We start from the raw sequence: 22,977 nt of genomic DNA on the forward strand, positions 1-22,977 counted from the left end.
ATAGAAAATTTAGTCAACATTTTATTTCTATAGAAAACTTAGTCAAAATTTTATTTCTACAGAAAATTTTGTCAAAATTTTATTTCTATAGAAAATTTAGTCCAAATTTTATTTGCATAGAAAATTTAGTCCAAATTTTATTTGCATAGAAAATTTTGTCAAAAATTTAGTTCTAAAAAATTTTGTCAAAATTTTATTTCTATAGACAATTTAGTCAAAATTTTATTGCTATACAAAATTTAGTCAAAATTTTATTTCCATAGAAAATTTTGTCAAAATTTTATTTCTAAAGAAAATTTTATCAACATTTTATTTCTATAGAAAAATTTGTCAAAATTTTATTTCTATAGAAAAATATGTCAAAATTTTATTTCTATAGAAAATTTTGTTAAAGTTTTAGTTCTAAAGAAAATTTTGTCAAAATTTTATTTCTATAGAAAATTTTGTAAAAATTTTATTTCTATAGAAAATTTTGTCAAAATTTTATTTCTATAAAAAAGTGGTGTTTACATTTTATTTCTGTAAAAAAAAATTTTCAAAATTTTATTTCTATAGAAAATTTTGTCGAAATTTTATTTCTATAGAAAAATTTGTCAAAATTTTATTTCTAAAGAAAATTGTGTCAAAATTTTATTTCTATAGAAAATTTTGTCAAAATTTTATTTCTATGGAAAATTTAGTCAAAATTTTTGTTCTAAAGAAAATTTTGTCAAAATTTTATTATTTTTCGATAGAAATTTTAGTCAAAATTTTATTTCTATAGAAAATGTGTCAACATTTTTTTCTATACAAATTTTAGTCAAAATTTTATTTTTATAGAAAATTTTGTCGAAATTTTATTTCTATAGAAAATTTTGTCAAAACTTTATTTCTATAGAAAATTTTGTCAAAATTTTATTTCTATAGAAAATTTTGTCAAAATTTTATTTCTATAGAAAATTTTGTCAAAATTTTATTTCTATAGAAAATTTTGTCAAAATTTTATTTCTATAGAAAATTTTGTCAAAATTTTATTTCTATAGAAAATTTAGCCAAATTTTATTTCTATAGAAAACTTAGTCAAAATTTTATTTCTATAGAAAATTTTGTCAAAATTTTATTTCTATAGAGAATTTTGTCAAAATTTTATTTCTATAGAAAATTTTGTCAAAATTTTATTTCTATAGAAAATTTTGTCAAAATTTTATTTCTATAGAAAATTTTGTCAAAATTTTATTTCTATAGAAAATTTTGTCAAAATTTTAGTTCTAAAGAAAATTTTGTCAAAATTTTCTTTCTTTAGAAAATGTTGTCAAAATTTTATTATTATTTCTATAGGAAATTTGGTCAAAAATTTATTTCTATAGAAAATTTAGTTAAAATTTTATTTCTATAGAAAATTTTGTTAAAATTTTATTTCTATAGAAAATTTAGTCAAAATTTTGCCTCTATAGAAAATTTTGTCAACATTTTATTTCTATAGAAACTTTAGTCAAAATTTTTTTTCTACAGAAAATGTTGTCAAAATTTTATGATTATTTCTATAGGAAATTTAGTCAAAATTTTATTTCTATAGAAAATTTAGTCAAAATTTTATTATTATTTCTATAGGAAATTTGGTCAAAAATTTATTTCTATAGAAAATTTAGTTAAAATTTTATTTCTATAGAAAATTTTGTCAAAATTTTATTTCTATGGAAAATTTAGTCAAAATTTTTGTTCTAAAGAAAATTTTGTCAAAATTTTATTATTATTTCTATAGAAATTTCAGTCAAAATTTTATTTCTATAGAAAATGTTGTCAAAAATTTTTTCTATAGAAATGTTAGGCAAAATTTTATTTTTATAGAAAATTTTGTAAAAATTTTATTTCAATAGAAAATTTTGTCAAAATTTTATTTTTAAAGAAAATTTAGTCAAAATTTTATTTTATTTCTATAGAACATTTTAGTTTTAAAGAAAATTTTGTCAAAATTTTAGTTCTATAAAAAATTTTGTCAAAATTTTACTTCTAAAGAAAATTTTGTCAAAATTTTATTTGTATAGAAAATTTAGTCAACATTTTATTTCTATAGAAAATTTAGTCAACATTTTATTTCTACAGAAAATTTTGTCAAAATTTTATTTCTGTAGAAAATGTTGTCAAAATTTTATGATTATTTCTATAGGAAATTTAGTCAAAATTTTATTTCTATAGAAAATTTTGTTCAAAATTTTATTTCTATGGAAAATTTAGTCAAACTTGTTGTTCTTAAGAAAATTTTGTCAAAATTTTATTATTATTTCTATAGAAATTTTAGTCAAAATTTTATTTCTATAGAAAATGTTGTCATCATTTTTTTCTATACAAATTTTAGTCAAAATTTTATTTTTATAGAAAATTTTGTCGAAATTTTATTTCTATAGAAAATTTTGTCAAAACTTTATTTCTATAGAAAATTTTGTCAAAATTTTATTTCTATAGAAAATTTTGTCAAAATTTTATTTCTATAGAAAATTTTGTCAAAATTTTATTTCTATAGCAAACTTAGTCAAAAATTTATTTCTATAGAAAATTTTGTCAAAATTTTATTTCTACAGAAAAGTTTGTCAAAATTTTAGTTCTAAAGAAAATTTTGTCAAAATTTTCTTTCTTTAGAAAATGTTGTCAAAATTTTATTATTATTTCTATAGGAAATTTGGTCAAAAATTTATTTCTATAGAAAATTTAGTTAAAATTTTATTTCTATAGAAAATTTTGTCAAAATTTTATTTCTATGGAAAATTTAGTCAAAATTTTTGTTCTAAAGAAAATTTTGTCAAAATTTTATTATTATTTCTATAGAAATTTTAGTCAAAATTTTATTTCTATATAAAATGTTGTCAACATTTTTTTCTATAGAAATTTTAGTCAAAATTTTATTTTTATAGAAAATTGTGTCAAAATTTTATTTCTATAGAAAATTTTGTCAAAATTTTATTTTTAAAGAAAATTTAGTTAAAATTTTATTTTATTTCTATAGAACATTTTAGTTCTAAAGAAAATTTTGTCAAATTTTATTTCTATAGAAAATTTAGTCAAAAATTTATTTCTATAGACAATATAGTTAAAATTTTATTTCTGTAGAAAATTTTGTCAAAATTTTAGTTCTAAAGAAAAGTTTGTCAAAATTTTAGTTCTAAAGAAAATTTTGTCAAAATTTTCGTTCTTTAGAAAAATTTTGTCAAATTTTATTTCTATAGAAAATTTAGTCAAATTTTTATTTCTATAGAAAATTTTGTCAAAATTTTATTTCTACAGAAAATTTAATCAAAATTTTATTTGCGTAGAAAATTTTGTCAAAATTTTAGTTCTAAAGAAAATTTTGTCAAAATTTTATTTCTATAGGAAATTTGATCAAAAATTTATTTCTATAGAAAATTTAGTTAAAATTTTATTTCTATAGAAAATTTTGTCAAAATTTTATTTCTATAGAAAATTTAGTCAAAATTTTGTTTCTATGGAAAATTTAGTCAAAATTTTATTTCTATAGAAAATTTAGTCAAAATTTTATTTCTATAGAAAATTTTGTCAATATTATAGTTCTAAAGAAAATTTTGTCAATTTTTTTTTATTCTTTTTGTTTTGTTATTGTTGGTTTTGTTCTTTAAGCATTGTTGTTGTTTTTTATTGCAGCTTAAAACCATACATTGACTAAACTACAAGTGTAGCTTAACCAACAGAGGAAAAGAATGTTTGTCAAATTTATTTGGGCAAAACCCTATAGACTGCAAGATGGTTGGAGGGTTCAAGTGTGGTTTATTGTTGGGTTTAATGAACTGCCTGAATTTATTCTGATAATTGTTTGATAGTTTTGCTGCAAGTAGAAGATGCTGATGAGGAATGTGGTAATTCCGAAACGTGCGTCCATCCAACCATCTTGCAAAATTTATTTCTATAGAAAAATTTGTCAAAATTTTATTTCTATAGAAAATTTTATCAAACTTTTATTTCTAAAGAAAATTTTGTCAAAATTTTATTTCTATAGAAAATTTTGTCAAAATTTTATTTCTATAGAAAATTTTGTCAAATTTTATTTCTATAGAAAATTTTTTCAAAATTTTATTTCTATAGAAAATTTTGTCAAAATTTTATTTCTATAGAAAATTTTGTCAAAAAATTATATCTATAGAAAATTTTGTTAAAATGTTTTTCTATAAAAAATTTTATTTCTATAGAAAATATTGTCAATATTTTATTTCTATAGAAAATTTTGTCAAAATTTTATTTCTATAGAATTTTTTTTTTAAATTTTATTCCGGTAGAAAATGTTATTGCTATAGCAAATTTTGTAAAAATTTTATTTCTATAGAAAATTTTGTCAAAACATTTTATTTCTAAAACGTATAAAATTTATATATGTATATATTTTTTCTGTATCTTAAATATTGGAATGAAAACTAATTTATATTTTCTTGTGGTTGAATATTTTTACAAAAACTATATATTTCTGTGGTAAATATGGTATATGTCATTAGAAAGAATTTAATTACATGCTACATCAAAAAGATAAATCCACATTTCACAATTTATGCTAACACTTACACACGAAGTACAACTAAGTCATTGCATTTGAAACCATAAAAGCCACTTCAACCCCAAACCATTCAATTACATATCTCAGACGACATACTATAGATAATTACTATGAAAAATTATGAGCTCAAATTAACACCTCAATGATTTTCGTATTAATTTTACAACTACTATATATATGTCATATATTTGTAAATGTATGCACATATATATATGCCACCTTTTTGATGCATTAACATTTTTGAACCCCAATGGTATTTGAAAAGGATTTTCATTGAAATTAATTAGAATGAAATATTTGGCCTTCATACCTCCACTCAACAATCTCACTAAATGAATATGAGTTTTATGTACCATTTGGCGTATTTAAATCAATATTTATTTAGTTGGATAAATATTTCATATATCACAGTGATATTATGAAATATAGGGTCAAATATATTTGGCATATGAGAAATTAGAATTTACGTATATACTACAAATACAAAAAGTGGCTGATATGTTTTGCAATCAATTTTAGGTTGTTATACATTTTAAGCCGTTCAGCTGAAAACTAATTGATTTTTTGCAGTGACTTTTCATCTTATTTTTTAAAAGCATAGAAAAGTATGTTGATCTATTGTATAAAGTTATTCGTGATAAAATTCCCGATAATATTTGATATTTATTTTGACTTCACGGCACGGGTGCCGCACGATGCAATAAAATCTACTAACATTGGAAGAAAATTTTACCAAAAAACCACTAAACCAAATTTTTTTTTTTTTTCTATAGAAATTTTTTTTCAAAATTTTGTTTCTATAAAAAATCTTATCAAAATTTTATTTCTATAGAAAATTTTACTAAGATTTTATTTCTATAAAACATTTTGCCAAAATTTTATTTCTATAAAACTTTTTGCTAAAATTTTATTTCTATAGAAAATTTTGTGAAAATTTCATTTCCATAGAACACTTTGTGAAAATTTTATTTCTATGGAACATTTTGTCAAAATTTTATTTTTATAGAAAATTTTGTAAACTTTTATTTTTATAGAACACTTTGTGGAAATTTTATTTTTATATTGTCAAAGTTTATTTCTAAGAAACTTTTATTTCTTTAGAACATTTTGTGCGAATTTTATTTCTATAAAAATGTTTTGTCGAAATTTTACTTCTATAGAGCATTTTGTGAAAATGTTATTTCTATAGAACATTTTGTGAACAGTTTATTTCAATAGAACATTTTGTAAAAATTGTATTTCTATAGCAAATATTGTTAAAATTTTATTTCTAAGAAAATTTTGTGAAAATTTTATTTCTATAAAACATTTTGTGAAAATTTTATTAATTCAGAACATTGTGTGAAAATTCTATTTTTATAGAAAAAACTGGCGCAAAATTTTATTAGAAAATTTATTAGAAAAATATAGAAAATTTTATCAAAATTGTATTTCTATAGAAAATTTTATCAAAATTTTATTTCTATAAAAAATTTTGTGCAAATTTTAGTTTTATAAAAAATTTTGTGAAAATTTTAGTTCTATAGAAAATTTTGTTAAAATTTTATTTCTATAGAAAATTTTATTTTTATAGGAAATTTTGTGAAAATTTTATTTCATAAAAAAAATTGTGAAAACTTTATTTCTATAGAAAATTTTGTGAAAATTTTATTTTTAGAGAAAATTTTTTTAAAATTTTATTTTCATACAAAATTTTGTAAAAATTTTACTTCTATACAAAATTTAGTCAAATTTGTTTTCTATGGAAAATTTTTTTCTATAGAAAATGCTGTTAAAATTTTATAGAAAATTTTGTCAAATTTGTTTTCCATAGAAAATTTTGTCAAAAGTTTATTTCTATAGAAAATTTTGTGAAAATTTTATTTTTATAGAAAATTTTACTTCTATACAAAATTTAGTCCAATTTGTTTTCTATGGAAATTTTCGTCAAAAATTTGCTCTATGAAACATTTTATTTCTATAGAAAATGTTGTTAAAATTTTATAGAAAATTTAGTCAATATTTTATTAATACAGAACATTGCGTGAAAATTATATTTTTATAGAAAATACAGGCAAATTTTTTTCTATAGAAAATTTTATCAAAATTTTATTTCTATAGACAATTTTGTCAAAATTTTATTTCTATAAAAAATTTTGTACAAATTTTAGTTTTATAAAAAAATTTTGCGAAAATTTTAGTTCTATAGAACATTTTGTGAAAAATTTATTTCTATAGAAAATTTGATTTTTATAGAAAATTTTGTGAAAATTTTATTTCATAAAAACTTTTGTGAAAACTTTACTTCTATAGAAAATTTTGTGAAAATGTTATTTTTGAAGAAAATATTTTCATAGAAAATTTTGTAAAAATTTTACTTCGACACGACGATTCTTTGCGCTTCTTATTAAAAAACAAAGAAACCAATTTTTAAAGAATTTTCACACAAATCCCCAAATTTATAGAAATTCCTCACTAAGTCATCAACTCATAAATCTCCTCCTCATCTACGAAACCATATACCTAGTTTGGGGAAAAAATCTACAATACTGGTAATATTGCTCATGAACAATTTAAGATTGAAGAGAATTTGTTGGTCTTCAGAATATAGCCGAACTCATATCAACTAACTTTTGAGTGAATCTTTATAAACAAACATCGACTTTATCTAATCTAAAAGTAGACAAAAGATTTTTTTTATGGGTTAACAATTTTAATTTTTCTTTTACATTTGATTTTCTGAGGATATTTATTTTCTTATATGAACATAGTATTCATATTCAGATCATTTAGTGCAAGTCTTGTTTGTCCATATCTGTTTTATATCCAAGAAACCACATAGATAAAAAAATTAATGGTTTCAAAAAAAAAAAAAAAAGATTATTTACGTTCATATGTCTATCCTTTATAATCATTGTTAGGTATCTATGTGTGTGTGTGAGATGGTTTGAGGTTAGAATATGAACATAAATTTTCGTTGTATTGGTTTTTGGGAGGCAAAACCCAAAAAAACGAACCAAGAACCAAACAAATAAACATAAACTTTCTGAGTCAATGCAATAAAAACTGAGGATAATGGATAGAAGTCTGATGCATGCATGCATGAGACCACATAAATATCTCCATGAATATTTATGTAAGGATTCGTACACAAAGGAGTGGTCATTGTTATTTTTCTAACATTTTTTTTACCTACGGTCTCTAAAATCTGATTTTAGGAATAATTTTTTGAGAAAGAGAGAAATAAATTATTTTTGGAAATTTTACATTCAGTTTCAAGAAATTTTCATGATCTGGACTCCTTCTATACCCTCAAGAAGTGAAATCGGTCTATATGGAAGCCTTACCAAATCGACCGATAAAAACTAAATCCGATACAGATTTTTGTGGGTCTAAAATATCAGTATATTTACAATTTCGGTTAAATCGGATAAAAACTACGGTTTACAAGGAATTAAATCTGGATATCGGTCTTATGGGGACTATGCCAATAACATGGACCGGAGCATCCTATATCCAGCACAACTACTTGTGGTCCTAAAATACCTCTAGATTTCCAATTTCAGGCAAATTGGATAAAAACTACGGTTTCTATAAGCCAAAGAAGTAAAATCGCGAAATCGGCCGATATGGGGGCTATACCAAACCATGGACCGATACTCACCATTTTCGGCACATCTCTTTATGATCTTACAATACCTTTAGATTTCCAACTTTGGGCAAATTGGATAAATACATCGGTTTCCAAAAGCGCAAGACCCCAAATGGGGAGGTCGGTTTATATGGGGACTACGAGTATATCAAAACTTGAACCGATATAGCCCATCTTCGAACTTGACCTGCCTTCAACGAAAAAACGAATCTGTGCCAAATTTCAGGACGATAGCGCCATTATTGAAAACTGCAGCGTGATTACAACAAACAGACGGACATAGCTATATTGTCTTCGAATTTCACCCGGATCAAGAATATATACTTTATATAGTCGGAAATCGATATTTCGATGTGTTCCAAACGGAATGAAAAAATTTATTATAATGGATATATAAACTTTGCCACTCTTTATCGCATGACATATAGAATAGAGTATTTGACTAGAAACGGACCCAGGGTTTTATTTTGGGGGGACAAGAACGGTTGCCAATTGAGCCAAAAAAAAAATTTACCAAATTTTGAGAAAATGTTACTAAAGAACTACCAAACAAAAATTCTTATTTTTTTATTTCTATAGAAAATTTTCTCAAATTTTATTTCTATAGAAAATTTTGTGAAAATTTTATTTCTATAGAAAATTTTTTCAAAATTTTATTTCTATATAAAAATTTAATTTTTATAGATAATGTTGTTAAAATTTTATTTCTATAGGAAATTTGGTTAAAATTTAATTTTTATAGAAAATTTTGTCAAAATTTTATTTCTTTAGCAAATTTTGTCAAAATTTTATTTCTATAGCAAATTTTGTATAGTTTTATTTTTATACCCACCACCATAGAATGGTGACGGGGGTATAATAAGTTTGTCATACGGTTTATAACACATCGAAATATCGATTTCCGATTATATAAAGTATATAGATTCTTGATCAGGGAGAAATTCTAAGACGATGTAACCATGTCTCACTGTCTGTCTGTTGTAATCAAGCTACAGTCTTCAATAATGAAGCAATCGTGCTGAAATTTTGCACAAACTCGTCTTTTGTCTGCAGACAGGTCAAGTTCGAAGATGAGCTATATCGGTCCAGGTTTTGATATAGTCCCCATATAAACCGACCTCCCTATTTGAGGCCCTGGGCTTACAGAAACCGTAGTTTTTATTCAATTTGCCTGAAAATTGAAGTGTAGATGTATTTTAGGAGGTTTGCTAAAAATGGTGAGTATCGGTCCATGTTTTGATATTGCTCCCATATAGACCGATCTCCCGATTTTATTTTTGGGCTTCTAAAATTCGTAGTTTTTATCAAATGTGCCTGAAATTGGGAATCTACAGGTATTTTAGAACCACAAATACGTGTGCCGACAATGGCGTGTATCGGTCCAGGTTTTGATATAGTCCCCATATAAACTGACCTCCCAATTTTGGGTCTTGGGCTTATAGAAATCGTAGTTTTTATCCAAGTTGCCTGAAATTGAAATACTAGAGGTATTTTCGGACCATAAAGAGGTGTGCCAAAAATTGTGAGTATAGGTCCATGTTTTGATATAGCCCCCATATAGACCGATCTCTCGATTTTACTTCTTTGGCTTCTAGAATCCGTGGATTTTACCCAAGTTGCCTGAAATTGGAAATCTAGCTGTATTCTAGAAGCATAAAGAAGTGTGACGAAAATGGTGAGTATCGGTCCATGTTTTGGTATAGCCCCCATATAGACCGATCTCTCGATTTTACTTCTTTGGCTTCTAGAATCCGTAGATTTTATACAAGTTGCCTGAAATTGGAAATCTAGCTGTATTCTAGAACCATAAAGAAGTGTGCCGAATATATTCTGTATCGGTACAGTTAAGGAGGGCCCTTACAAACCGGCCCTCCGATTTGGGATCTAGTTTCCAGAATTACAATTAGATGTCCTGAATATTGTGTGTATTCCTCCATGTTTTCGGCATAGCCCCAATTAGATCTATCTCCCGATTTAACTCCTAGGGCTCTAGAAATTTTGCCACAAATTGAAAATATACTGGCATTTTAGACCCCCCAAAAAGTGTATATGATTAAGTTTTTATCGGTCCACTTGGTAAGGCCTCTATATAGACCGAATTCAGATCTTGAGGGTACCGAACTGCACTGATCATAAAAATTGCTTGAAACTGAATGTAAAATTTCCAGATTTCTCGTAATCATTTAACCCTTTCACTACCGATGTCGAAGGACATTCGAAAAAGAAACCAAATTCTAATTTCACACTTAGTTTCGATTTATTTCTCAATGTTATTTTAAAGTATAGACTTTAATCTAAATAAGCTATAAATATTTACCATATTGGTGAGCACTAAAAAACATTTTTAATAACTTCTTAAACAATAAACGAAAAATACGAGAGAATTTGAGACAATTTGTCTACTGTATGTTTCTAGTAAATGGACATTTATACAAAAACTATAGCTGATACTTTTACGGGTCCTTTTTATACCCTCCACCATAGGATTGAGGGTATATTAACTTTGTCATTCCGTTTGTACCACATCGAAATATTGTTCTTAGACCTCATAAAGTATATATATTCTGGGTCGTGGTGAAATTCTGAGTCGATCTGAGCATGTCCGTCCGTCCGTCTGTTGAAATCACGCTAACTTCCGAACGAAACAAGCTATCGACTTGAAGCTTGGCACAATTAGTTGTTATTGATGTAGGTCGAATGGTATTGCAAATGGGCCATATCGGTCCACTTTTACGTATAGCCCCCATATAAACGGAACCCCAAATTTGGCTTGCGATTGCTCTAAAAGAAGCAAATTTCATCCGATCAGGCTGAAAATTGGTACATGGTGTTAGTATATGGTCTCTAACAACCATGCAAAAATTGGTCCATATCGGTCCACTTTTACGTATAGCCCCCATATAAACGGACCCCCCAAATTTGGCTTGCGATTGCTCTAAGAGAAGCAACTTTCATCCGATCCGGCTGAAATTTGGTACATGGTGTTAGTGTATGGTCTCTAAAAACCATGCAAAAATTGGTCCACATCGGTTCATAATTATATATAGCCCCCATATAAACCGATCCCCAGATTTGACCTCCGGGGCCTCTTAGAGGAGCAAAATTCATCCGATCCGGTTGAAATTTGGTACGTGGTGTTAATATATGGCCTCAAACACACATGCAAAAATTGGTCGAAATCGGTCCATAATATATACTTGTTTGAATTTTTTCTCATATCATATCATATCATATCATATCATATCATATCATATCATATCATATCATATCATATCATATCATATCATATCATATCATATCATATCATATCATATCATATCATATCATATCATATCATATCATATCATATCATATCATATCATATCATATCATATCATATCATATCATATCATATCATATCATATCATATCATATCATATCATATCATATCATATCATATCATATCATATCATATCATATCATATCATATCATATCATATCATATCATATCATATCATATCATATCATATCATATCATATCATATCATATCATATCATATCATATCATATCATATCATATCATATCATATCATATCATATCATATCATATCATATCATATCATATCATATCATATCATATCATATCATATCATATCATATCATATCATATCATATCATATCATATCATATCATATCATATCATATCATATCATATCATATCATATCATATCATATCATATCATATCATATCATATCATATCATATCATATCATATCATATCATATCATATCATATCATATCATATCATATCATATCATATCATATCATATCATATCATATCATATCATATCATATCATATCATATCATATCATATCATATCATATCATATCATATCATATCATATCATATCATATCATATCATATCATATCATATCATATCATATCATATCATATCATATCATATCATATCATATCATATCATATCATATCATATCATATCATATCATATCATATCATATCATATCATATCATATCATATCATATCATATCATATCATATCATATCATATCATATCATATCATATCATATCATATCATATCATATCATATCATATCATATCATATCATATCATATCATATCATATCATATCATATCATATCATATCATATCATATCATATCATATCATATCATATCATATCATATCATATCATATCATATCATATCATATCATATCATATCATATCATATCATATCATATCATATCATATCATATCATATCATATCATATCATATCATATCATATCATATCATATCATATCATATCATATCATATCATATCATATCATATCATATCATATCATATCATATCATATCATATCATATCATATCATATCATATCATATCATATCATATCATATCATATGATCGATGTGTTACAAATGATTACATAAAACTGCTTTACCGCCTGCTCTCTTGTTTGGCCACGAAATCTATGGCAATTGATGATAGTTAAAATCACATGTTCGCATACAATAGCCATCGTGTCATGCATTGAACAAAGGAAGCAAGGATAAGCAACAGTATATCCAGTAGAACGTTTCTACTCCTTTTGCTTAGTTGTTGTGTTGTTTTTTTTATTTCCTCTACTTTTCTCCAACAGATCAAAGATTTATGCAAAATGGTCAAAGACGAAAAATACACTGAAATAAATAATATTTTCATATAAAAATGAAAAAAAAAAAAATATTAACACCATTCATTATTTGAATTAATGTTATGTGGAAAAGATTATTCTAGGTGTTAATTTTCAAATCTAAAAGAAGTTTCATAGTGGATCTGGCTTGATCACCATTAGTTTTTAGCATGTAAATAAAAGGAAATCCACAGAGACATGAAGCATGACCGGAAACCAGTATGTTTGGAAATAAAAATAGACAAACACACAGACACACACACATACACACAATGAGATCATCCCAGGGGTTGTGTGTGTGGAACATGCCATTTGAGAGATTTCTTTATTTAGTTTAGGGAACATCGATTTGCTTTTTATTTGTTTCCATTTTTTTACCAAAACAGAATTTCTTTTCCTATTTTATCTGGTTTTGCTATAGCTTAACTATTACTTACGTTTTCCGCTTCTAGACCACCGGGAATTTGTGTACCATCCTTGGAACAGAAACAGTATGGCAGTTGACATTCACTTGTATCGCATTTTTTCGCTTTATCAGCAGGTGCTTCGGTTATGGCTGATGGTGCTGAAAACGAGAAAGAAAGGAAAATGAGTTAACATTACCAAAAAAAAAAAACAGAACACTTTTGGGAAAAGAATTGGTTTTGGTTGACTAGTGGCTATAACAAAGGATTACGACTATTGCCAAATCCTCGGAGACGTAGGTAGATAGAATAATGTTCAAAGTATTGAATTAAAGGGAGATATATAAATATTGGCTAACGTAATAGAAGGAGATGGGTTTGTAGAGATTTAGCATATGGCTTTGATTGGCAATTTGAGATGATTTTACGATAATAATAGCAATTTGAATATAGGATGTCCATGTTGAGGCTTATCACAAAAATTGGACTTAAAATTTTTCTAAGTAAACTTTTCTGTAGTTCCACAATTTCTTTAGGGATAATTATATATAATACTTATTAATAATATATAATATTGATGTATTGACAGGCTTCGTGTATTATATGGGATAACTGAAATGAAATGAATAAAATTTGACAAAATTTTCTATAGAAAAGAAAAACAAACTTGACAAAAATTTCTATAGAAATGAAATTTTCTAAAGAAATAAAATTTTGACAAAATTTTCTATAGAAATAAAATTTTGACAAAATTTTTTATTAAAAAAAAAAACATTTGACAAAATTTTCTATAAAAAAATTTCTTTAGAAAAAAGTTTTAACAAAATTTTCAATAGAAATAAAATTTTGACAAAAATTTCTGTAAAAGTTTGACAAAATTTTCTGTAGAAATAAAAGTTTGACAAAAGTTTCTATAGAAATAAAACTTTGACAAAATTTTCTATAGGAATAACATTTTGAAAAAATTTTCTATAGAAATAAAATTTTGACAAATTTCATACAGAGATACAAAATGACAAAAATTTCTCTAGCAAATAAATTTTTAGAAATGTTTCTATAAAAGTAAAATTTTTACAACAATCTTTATAGAAGTACAATTTTGAGAACATTTTCTATGGAAATTAAATTTTCAAAACATTTTCTATAGAAATAAAATTTTGACAAAATTTTCTACAGAAAAAAATTCTACACAAATCGATGATTTGACTTTGGCAAAGGAAAAGAGATATGCTTGCAGATTTGTGTAGGTAATAGCCGACTATCAAAAACCTTTTTTCGGTAGGTTAAAATGTAGTTCACTTTGGGTTTAGTGAATTACCCGAATTTATTCTAAAGATTGATTGAGAATTTTGCTGCAAGTAGAGGATGCTGATGAGGAATGTGGTAATTCCGAAACGTGCGTCCATCCAACCTTCTTGCAGTCTATAGTGCTATTCCCAAATAAATTTGACAATCATACTTTTCCTCTTTTGGTTAAGCTACACTTGTAGTTTAGTCAATGCATGGTTTTAAGCTGAAATCAAAAACAACAATAATGATTGAAATATATACAAACAATAAAAAAGAAAACGAAACAAAAATTGACAATATTTTCTATAAAAATTAAATTTTTATAAAACTTTCTATACAATTTTGAGAAATTTTTCTATAAAAATAAAATTTGGATAAAATTTTCTATACAATAAAATTTTGACAAAATTTTCTATAGAAATAAAATTTTTGACAAAGCATTCTACAAATATAATAATTAGACTAAATTTTTTATAGTACTAAATTTTTGACAACATTTTCTTCAAAAATACAATTTTGACAAAATTTTCTATAGAAATAAAATGTTGACAAAATTTTCTACAGAAATAATATTTTGACAAAAATTAAATTTTGAGAAATGTTTCTATAGAAGTAAAATTTCTCAAAATTTTTTATAGAAATACAATTTTGAAAACATTTTCTATGGAAATTACATTTTGAGAAAATGGTCTATAAAATAACATTTTTACAAAATTTTTATAGAAAAAAGTTGACAACATTTTTTATAGAAAAAAATTTACAAAATTTGTTATAGAAAAAAAGCTAACAAAATTTTCTATAGAAAAACAAAATTTGACAAAATTTTCTATAGAAATAAAATTTTGACAAAATTTTCTAAAGAAATAAAATTTTGATAAAATTTTGACAAAATTGTCTATAGAAGTAAAATTCGGAGAATATCTATAGAAATAAAATGTTGCCAAACTTTTTTTATGAAAATAAAATATTGACAAAAATTTCTATAGAAATAAAATTTTCACAAAATGTTTTATAGAAGTAAAAATTTCATAAAATTTTCTAAAGATATAAGAAAATTTCTAGGAATAAAACCTTGCCAAATTTTTTATAGAAATAAATTTTTCACAAAACTTTCTATAGGTTAGGTTAGGTTAGGTTAGGTGGCAGCCCGATGTATCAGGCTCACTTAGACTATTCAGTCCATTGTGATACCACATTGGTGAACTTCTCTCTTATCACTGAGTGCTGCGCGATTCCATGTTAAGCTGAATGACAAGGGACTTCCTTTTTATAGCCGAGTCCGAACGGCGTTCCACATTGCAATGAAACCACTTAGAGAAGTTTTGAAACCCTCAGAAATGTCACCAGCATTTCTGAGGTGGGATAATCCACCGCTGAAAAACGTTTTGGTGTTCGGTCGAAGAAGGAATCGAACCCACGATCTTGTTATGTAAGGCGGGCATGCACCACGGTGGCTCCCTTCTATAGAAATAAAATTTTGACAAAATTGTCTATAGAAGTAAAATTCGGAGAACATCTATAGAAATAAAATGTTGCCCAACTTTTTTTTTATGAAAATAAAATGTTGACGAAATTTTCTATAGAAATAAAATGTTGACAAAATGTTTTATAGAAATAAAAATTTCATAAAATTTTCTAAAGATATAAGAAAATTTCTAAGAAATAAAATCCTGCCACCTTTTTTTTATAGAAATAACATTTTCACAAAACTTTTGATAGAAATAAAATTTAGACAAAATAAGATTTTTTTGTTAACATTTTCTCCAGAGTTTGGTGTATTATTTTTAGCTCGAGTGGCAACTGTGATCACCATCTTTGAAAAAAGTTGGCAAAATTTTCTATGAAAAAAAAATTTGGCCAAAATTTTCTATGAAAAAAATTTTCGGCAAAATTTTCTATGGGAACAAATTTGGGCAAAATTTTCTATGGGAACAAAATTTGACAAAATTTTCTATAGAGGTAAAATTTTGAGAAGAATTTTTATAGAAATTAAACTTTGAGAAAATTTCTATAGAAATAAAATTTTGCCAAAATTTTCTATAGAAATAAAATTTTGACAAAATAAGATTTTTTGTTAAAATTTTCTCCAGAGTTTGGTGTATTATTTTTAGCTCGAGTGGCAACCGTGATCACTATCTTTGAAAAAAGTTGGCAAAATTTTCATAAAAAAAAATTGGACAAACTTTTCTATGAAAAAAATTTTGGGCAAAATTTTCTATGGGAACAAATTAGGGCAAAATTTTCTATGGGAAAAACAAAATGACAAAATTTTCTATAGAGGTAAATTTTTGAGAAAAATTTTTATAGAAATTAAACATTGAGAAAATTTCTATAGAAATAAAATTTTGCCAAAATTTTCTATAGAAATAAAATTTTGACAAAATAAGAAAAAAAATTTTGGCCAAAATTTTCTATGAAAAAAATTTTCGGCAAAATTTTCTATGGGAACAAATTTGGGCAAAAGTTTCTGTGGGAAAAAATTTTGACAAAATTTTCTATAGAGGTAAATTTTTGAGAAAAATTTTTATAGAAATTAAACATTGAGAAAATTTCTATAGAAATAAAATTTTGCCAAAATTTTCTATAGAAATAAAATTTTGACAAAATAAGATTTTTTTGTTAAAATTTTCTCCAGAGTTTGGTGTATTATTTTTAGCTCGAGTGGCAACCGTGATCACTATCTTTGAAAAAAGTTGGCAAAATTTTACATAAAAAAAAATTGGGCAAACTTTTCTATGAAAAAAATTTTGGGCAAAATTTTTCTATGGTAACAAATTAGGGCAAAATTTTCTATGGGAAAAACAAAATGATAAAATTTTCTATAGAGGTAAACTTTTGAGAAAAATTTTTATAGAAATTAAACATTGAGAAAATTTCTATAGAAATAAAATTTTGCCAAAATTTTCTATAGAAATAAAATTTTCACAAAACTTTCTATAGAAATAAAATTTACACAAAATAAGATTTTTTTGTTAAAACTTTCTCCAGAGTTTGGTGGATTATTTTTAGCTCGAGTGGCAACCGTGATCACCATCTTTGAAAAAATTTGGCAAAATTTTCTATGGAAAAAGAATTGGGCAAAATTTTCTATGAAAAAAAAATTGGGCAAAATTTTCTATGGGAACAAATTTTGACAAAATTTTCTGTAGAGGTAAATTTTTGAGAAGAATCTTTAAAGAAATTAAACTTTGAGAAAATTTCTACGCAAATTAAATTTTTAAAAAATTTTCTATAGAAATAAAATGTTTACTAAATTTTCTATTGAAATAAAGTTTTGACAAAAATTTCTATACAAATTAAATTTTTACAAAATTTTCTATAGAAATAAAATTTTTACAAAATTTTCTATTGAAATAAAATTTTGACAAAATTTTCTATAGAAATAAAACGTTGACAAAATTTTCTATAGAAATAAAACGTTGACAAAATTTTCTATAGAAATAAAATTTTGACAAAATTTTGTATAGGAATAAAATTTTGACAATATTTTGTATAGAAATAAAATGTTGACAAAATTTTCTATAGAAATAAAATTTTGACAAAATTTTCTATAGAACTAAATTTTGACAAAATTTTCTATAGAAATAAAATTTTGACTAAATTTTCTATAGAAATAATATTTTGACAAAATTTTGTATAGAAATGAAATTTTGACAATATTTTCTATAGAAATAAAATTTTTACAAAATTTTCTATTGAAATAAAATTTTGACAAAATTTTCTATAGAAATAAAATTTTGACAAAATTTTCTATAGAAATAAGATTTTGCCAAAATTTTCTATAGAAACAAACTTTTGACAAAATTTTCTATAGAAACAAAATTTTGACAAAATTTTCTATAGAAATAAAAAAAGTTTCTAAGAAATAAAATTTTACCATTTTTTTATAAAACTAGAATTTTTACAAAATTTTCGATATAAATAAAATTTTCAGAAAATTTTCTATAGAAATACAATTTTCATTGATCAGCTATGATACGAGCATCCTTTGCAATATAAGAAAGCTTTACCAAATATTGTCTAATAATTGAAATGAGTAGATCGTCCAATAAAGGGAACAACCATTTTGGACAACATTTTTGCTCTTCCATAGCATCATAATAAATAATGAGTAATGATAAGGTCATATATATGGGCCATAGTATCATTACATGTATGCATTGATCAGCGCTCATCATAGCTGATCAATGCATTTTGAAACATACAGACTGAATAAAAACAAAACAAAAACAATGAAATAAAATTTTCAGAAAATTTTCTATAAAAAATTTAATTTCAGAAAATTTTCGATGGAAATAAAATTTTGCAAAATAAGATTAGTTTTTTGGTAAATGTTTCTCCAGATGGTAGATTATTTTTGGCGTGAATGGCAACCGTTATCAATTGTTTCTGCCATTGATTTGTGCTTAACTAATCTAATTTATCATTATTATCATCCGCAAATAAATCTCCTTATTTCCCCTTACATGCTTCTTACATGACCACAATTTTAAGTTGTTCCATTAAATTTTGCATTTAGTTAAATCAATGCATTTTTAATTTATTACCATTTTTATTATCCATTCACACATTTACACATTCTCTATTTCTATTACGTATGAAAAAGGAAAAAAGATTTTTTTATTGTTTTGCCATAAATTTGGTGAATTGATTTTAGTTTTGTTGATACTTAAATATATCGTAAATTAGTGTCATTACCATAAAAAGAAATTTATCAACAAATAAAATGGAGTTGGATAGTCTTGAGGAGCTAGAGTACATATTCGTATATGTAAAGGCATACAACGATTGATAGCCTGACAGATAGATATATACACAAATAAACATTTCCCACATTCTTATAGAGGATATGTATGTCTACAACCACCTGCTTCCTATATACTCTGACACTCTACTGACATATCCGTTTCTTTATGCATCGTTGGTAATAGTTCCCCGTTCCCCGAAAGTCATAAAACAATTGCGTATCAAGCATGAATGATATTCAACAACGCTATTGAAATACAATCACAGTAATTTCACTAACATCATCATGTCTTGTGGCAAACATCATTCGCTTCTAAGGATGTTTGTTATTTCTGTTTTGGTTTCTCGTTTATGTTGGTTGGTTGGTTGGTTTCTCTTGTCTTTAATCTGGCTAAGAATTTAATGCAGTCGCATATTGTCGAAGAAAAGACAGAATATCGATGTAGTTCATACATTATTCATCAAAGTGTTTTGTTCACTTAATAACATTGCCCAGCTAGGATAGCAAGGACAATGGTAATAACAACAGCAATGGCAAAAGCTTTGATTCAATTGATTGAAATAACTGTTGAAGTGTAAAATGCATTTTTGATTTTCTTAAAATGGTAGCCATTTTCATTGTCATCCTTAGGAAATAGAAGAATATATAAGTAGAGTTAAAGTGAATAGAAATAGTCTTCTGAAAGACAAATTATTTACCATTTAATGGTGATGAGTGAAGAAATGGGAAAAAGAAGAAAAATTGTTGTTGTAGTTGGTTGAAAATTTAAAAAAATAAACGAACGATAATATTTATGATTTAATTCAATTTTGTGGGTGAGATGAATCAATACAAATAAGCGATCGTGTGCCAACATTTTCTGATTACGTATAACCTAAACAAGTATATACGGCCGTAAGTACGGCCAGGCCGAATCTTATGTACCCTCCACCATGGATTGCGTAGAAACTTCTACGAAAGACTATCATCCACAATCGAATTACTTGGGTTGTGGTAAATTAAAACTTCTTAACATCGTTTTCTAAATTGTGAGTTAGTCCATATGTGGTATATATTAGACAAAAAAGGTATGTGTAGGTAAGTCTACAAATAATTACGAATCGATATGGACTTTTGCACGGTACTTAGGGAGCCAGAATTGAAATATGGGGGTCGCTTATTTGGGGACTATATACAATTATGAACTTGATATGGACCAATTTTTGTGTGATTGGGGATCGATTTATCTGAGGGATATATATAACTATATACCGATATGGACCTAGTTGCTCCTCCAAGAGGCTCCAAAACCAAATCTCGGAATCGGTTTATATGGGGGCTATATATGATTATGGACTGATATGGACCACTTTTGGCATGGTTGTTAAATATCATATACCACCACCACGTACCAAATTTCAACCAGATCGGACCAGATTTGCTTCTCCAAAAGGCACCGGAGGTCAAATCTGGGGATCAGTTTATATAGCGGCTATATATAATTTTTGACCAATGTGAACCAATTTTTGCATGGTCATTAGAGACCATATACTAACACCACGTACCAAATTTCAGCCGGATCAGATGAAATTTGACCGATGTGGACCAATTTTTGCATGGTTGTTAAAGACCATATACTAACACCATGTACCAAATTTCAGCCGGATCTGATGAAATTTGCTTCCCTTAGAGGCTCCGAAAGCCAAAGCGGGGGATGCGGACCAATTTTTGCATTTATACGTAAAAGTGGACCGATATGGACCAGTTTTTGCATGGTTGTTAGAGACCATATACTAACACCATGTACCAAATTTCAGCCGGATCGGATGAAATCTGCTTCTCTTAGAGCAATCGCAAGCCAAATTTGGGGGCCCGTTTATATGGGGGCTATACGTAAAAGTGGACCGATATGGACCAGTTTTTGCATGGTTGTTAGAGACTATATACTAACACCATGTACCAAATTTCAGCCGGATCGGATGAAATCTGCTTCTCTTAGAGCAATCGCAAGCCAAATTTGGGGGTCCGTTTATATGGGGGCCATACGTAAAAGTGGACCGATATGGTCCCTTTGCAATACCGTCCGACCTACATCAATAACAACTACTTGTGCTAAGTTTCAAGTCGATAGCTTGTTTCGTTCGGAAGTTAGAGTATTTTCAACAGACGGGCGGACGGACGGACGGACATGCTCAGATCGACTCACCACGACCCAGAATATATATACTTTATGGGGTCTTAGAGCAATATTTCGATTTGTTACAAACGGAATGACAAAGTTAATATACCCCCATCCTATGGTGGAGGGTATAAAAATTGAACCCTATATGGCATTGAGGCCAATTTAATTCTATTTGAGTTCATGTTATTATTATGTTTTAAGAAAATTTGCTCAACTTTAATAATATTTTTAATTTTTTGTACCTTAGATAAATGAACTAAAAAAATCTAGAGAAATTATACAAAAATGAAGCATAAAGATTTTCTAAATTCATGTCTCCCACAAGGAATTTCTTAAAATTTGTAAATTTTACCAAAAATGCTCCCATCATGAACTTCGTATAAGGTACTAGACACATTTTTTTACAATTTTGAGCTTCAATTGTTTCCTTCCAAACCCAGCAAAAAAACCTGATGAATTTTCAGCAGCTTTGTAGAGGGGAGTGAAACTCAATCAGTGCACATTTCTGCAAGGAATTCACTGATGATTTTATAAGGAAATGACTCATTTGAATGCGCTTCTTTTTTGTATGAATTTCAGCGCTTTCAGAAGCAATAAATTTACATGAGGAAATCATTGCAACTTTAGCGCGATTAAAAATGCCTATAATAATTTCTAATATTGGAACCATAATAGTGCTAAAGTAGCGGTAAAATTCTGCCTTTAAAAATTATGAGACGAATACGACAAATTTTTAAACAGTCTTCATTTTTATAATAATACTAGTTGGACCCTGTCCGCGTTGCTGGTTATTTTTATATTGAATTAAATTAAATAATGTACAAAAATAAAAATGATTATAATCGTCTGCAAAACACGTCTTTATCCTTCAAACACAAGACATCAACTAATTTATTTTTTTTTTAAATCTCTTCGCATAAACACGTTTTTTCGAAAGAAGCCGTGATAGAAAAGCTCAAAAAGTTCTTGCTTACAGAATTGCAACTTGGTAAGCGAAGGAAGATGCACTTCCATATTTAAACTATTTTTCTTCGGGCGTTCGATAAAAAAAGGTATTATGTTCAGGGTTGATAAAGTTGAAAATTTTGTGCATTTTTTAATACATTTCGACTGCCAAAAGCACCGGGGCACGACCGCGAGCCATTTGGTACTTTTTCAAAACAATTAATCTATATAAAGTTATTCTGCCGTAAATGTGAACGTTTCTCAAATATAAACTCAACTCTAAATATTATAAAACAAGTATATACAGCAGTAAGTTCGGCCGGGCCGAATCTTAAATACCCACCACCATGAACCAAATATTAGGGTTTCCTTTGAAATTTCAGGAGGGCTTGAGGACTTCAGGACACTTCCCGAAGATAAATTTAAAGATTTCACCTATGAGGACTATATCAATTCTGGATTTATAAGAACCATTTTTGTTTGAGTTTTAGAGGAATCATTAACATCTCTTGTAAGTGTGCAAGAAAATTATAAAATAACGTCTTAATTTGAAATCTTAAATCTGTAGAAGTAAAATCTGGAAATTTTACA

General features: G+C 26.2%; 1 protein-coding gene across 1 annotated transcript in view; it reads right to left on the bottom strand.

The window, feature by feature from the left end:
• Positions 1 to 22,977, bottom strand: part of LOC142231365 (chitin deacetylase 1-like) — a 158,962-nt gene that overhangs the window by 21,370 nt on the left and 114,615 nt on the right. Inside the window, exon 4 of the mRNA XM_075301976.1 lies at positions 13,277 to 13,404. Within this exon, the coding sequence (XP_075158091.1) occupies positions 13,277 to 13,404 (128 nt within the window). The remainder of the gene's footprint in view (positions 1 to 13,276; positions 13,405 to 22,977) is intronic.

This window comes from Haematobia irritans, chromosome 3, assembly GCF_050003625.1.
Source record: "Haematobia irritans isolate KBUSLIRL chromosome 3, ASM5000362v1, whole genome shotgun sequence".
Classification (NCBI taxonomy): Eukaryota; Metazoa; Arthropoda; class Insecta; order Diptera; family Muscidae; genus Haematobia; species Haematobia irritans.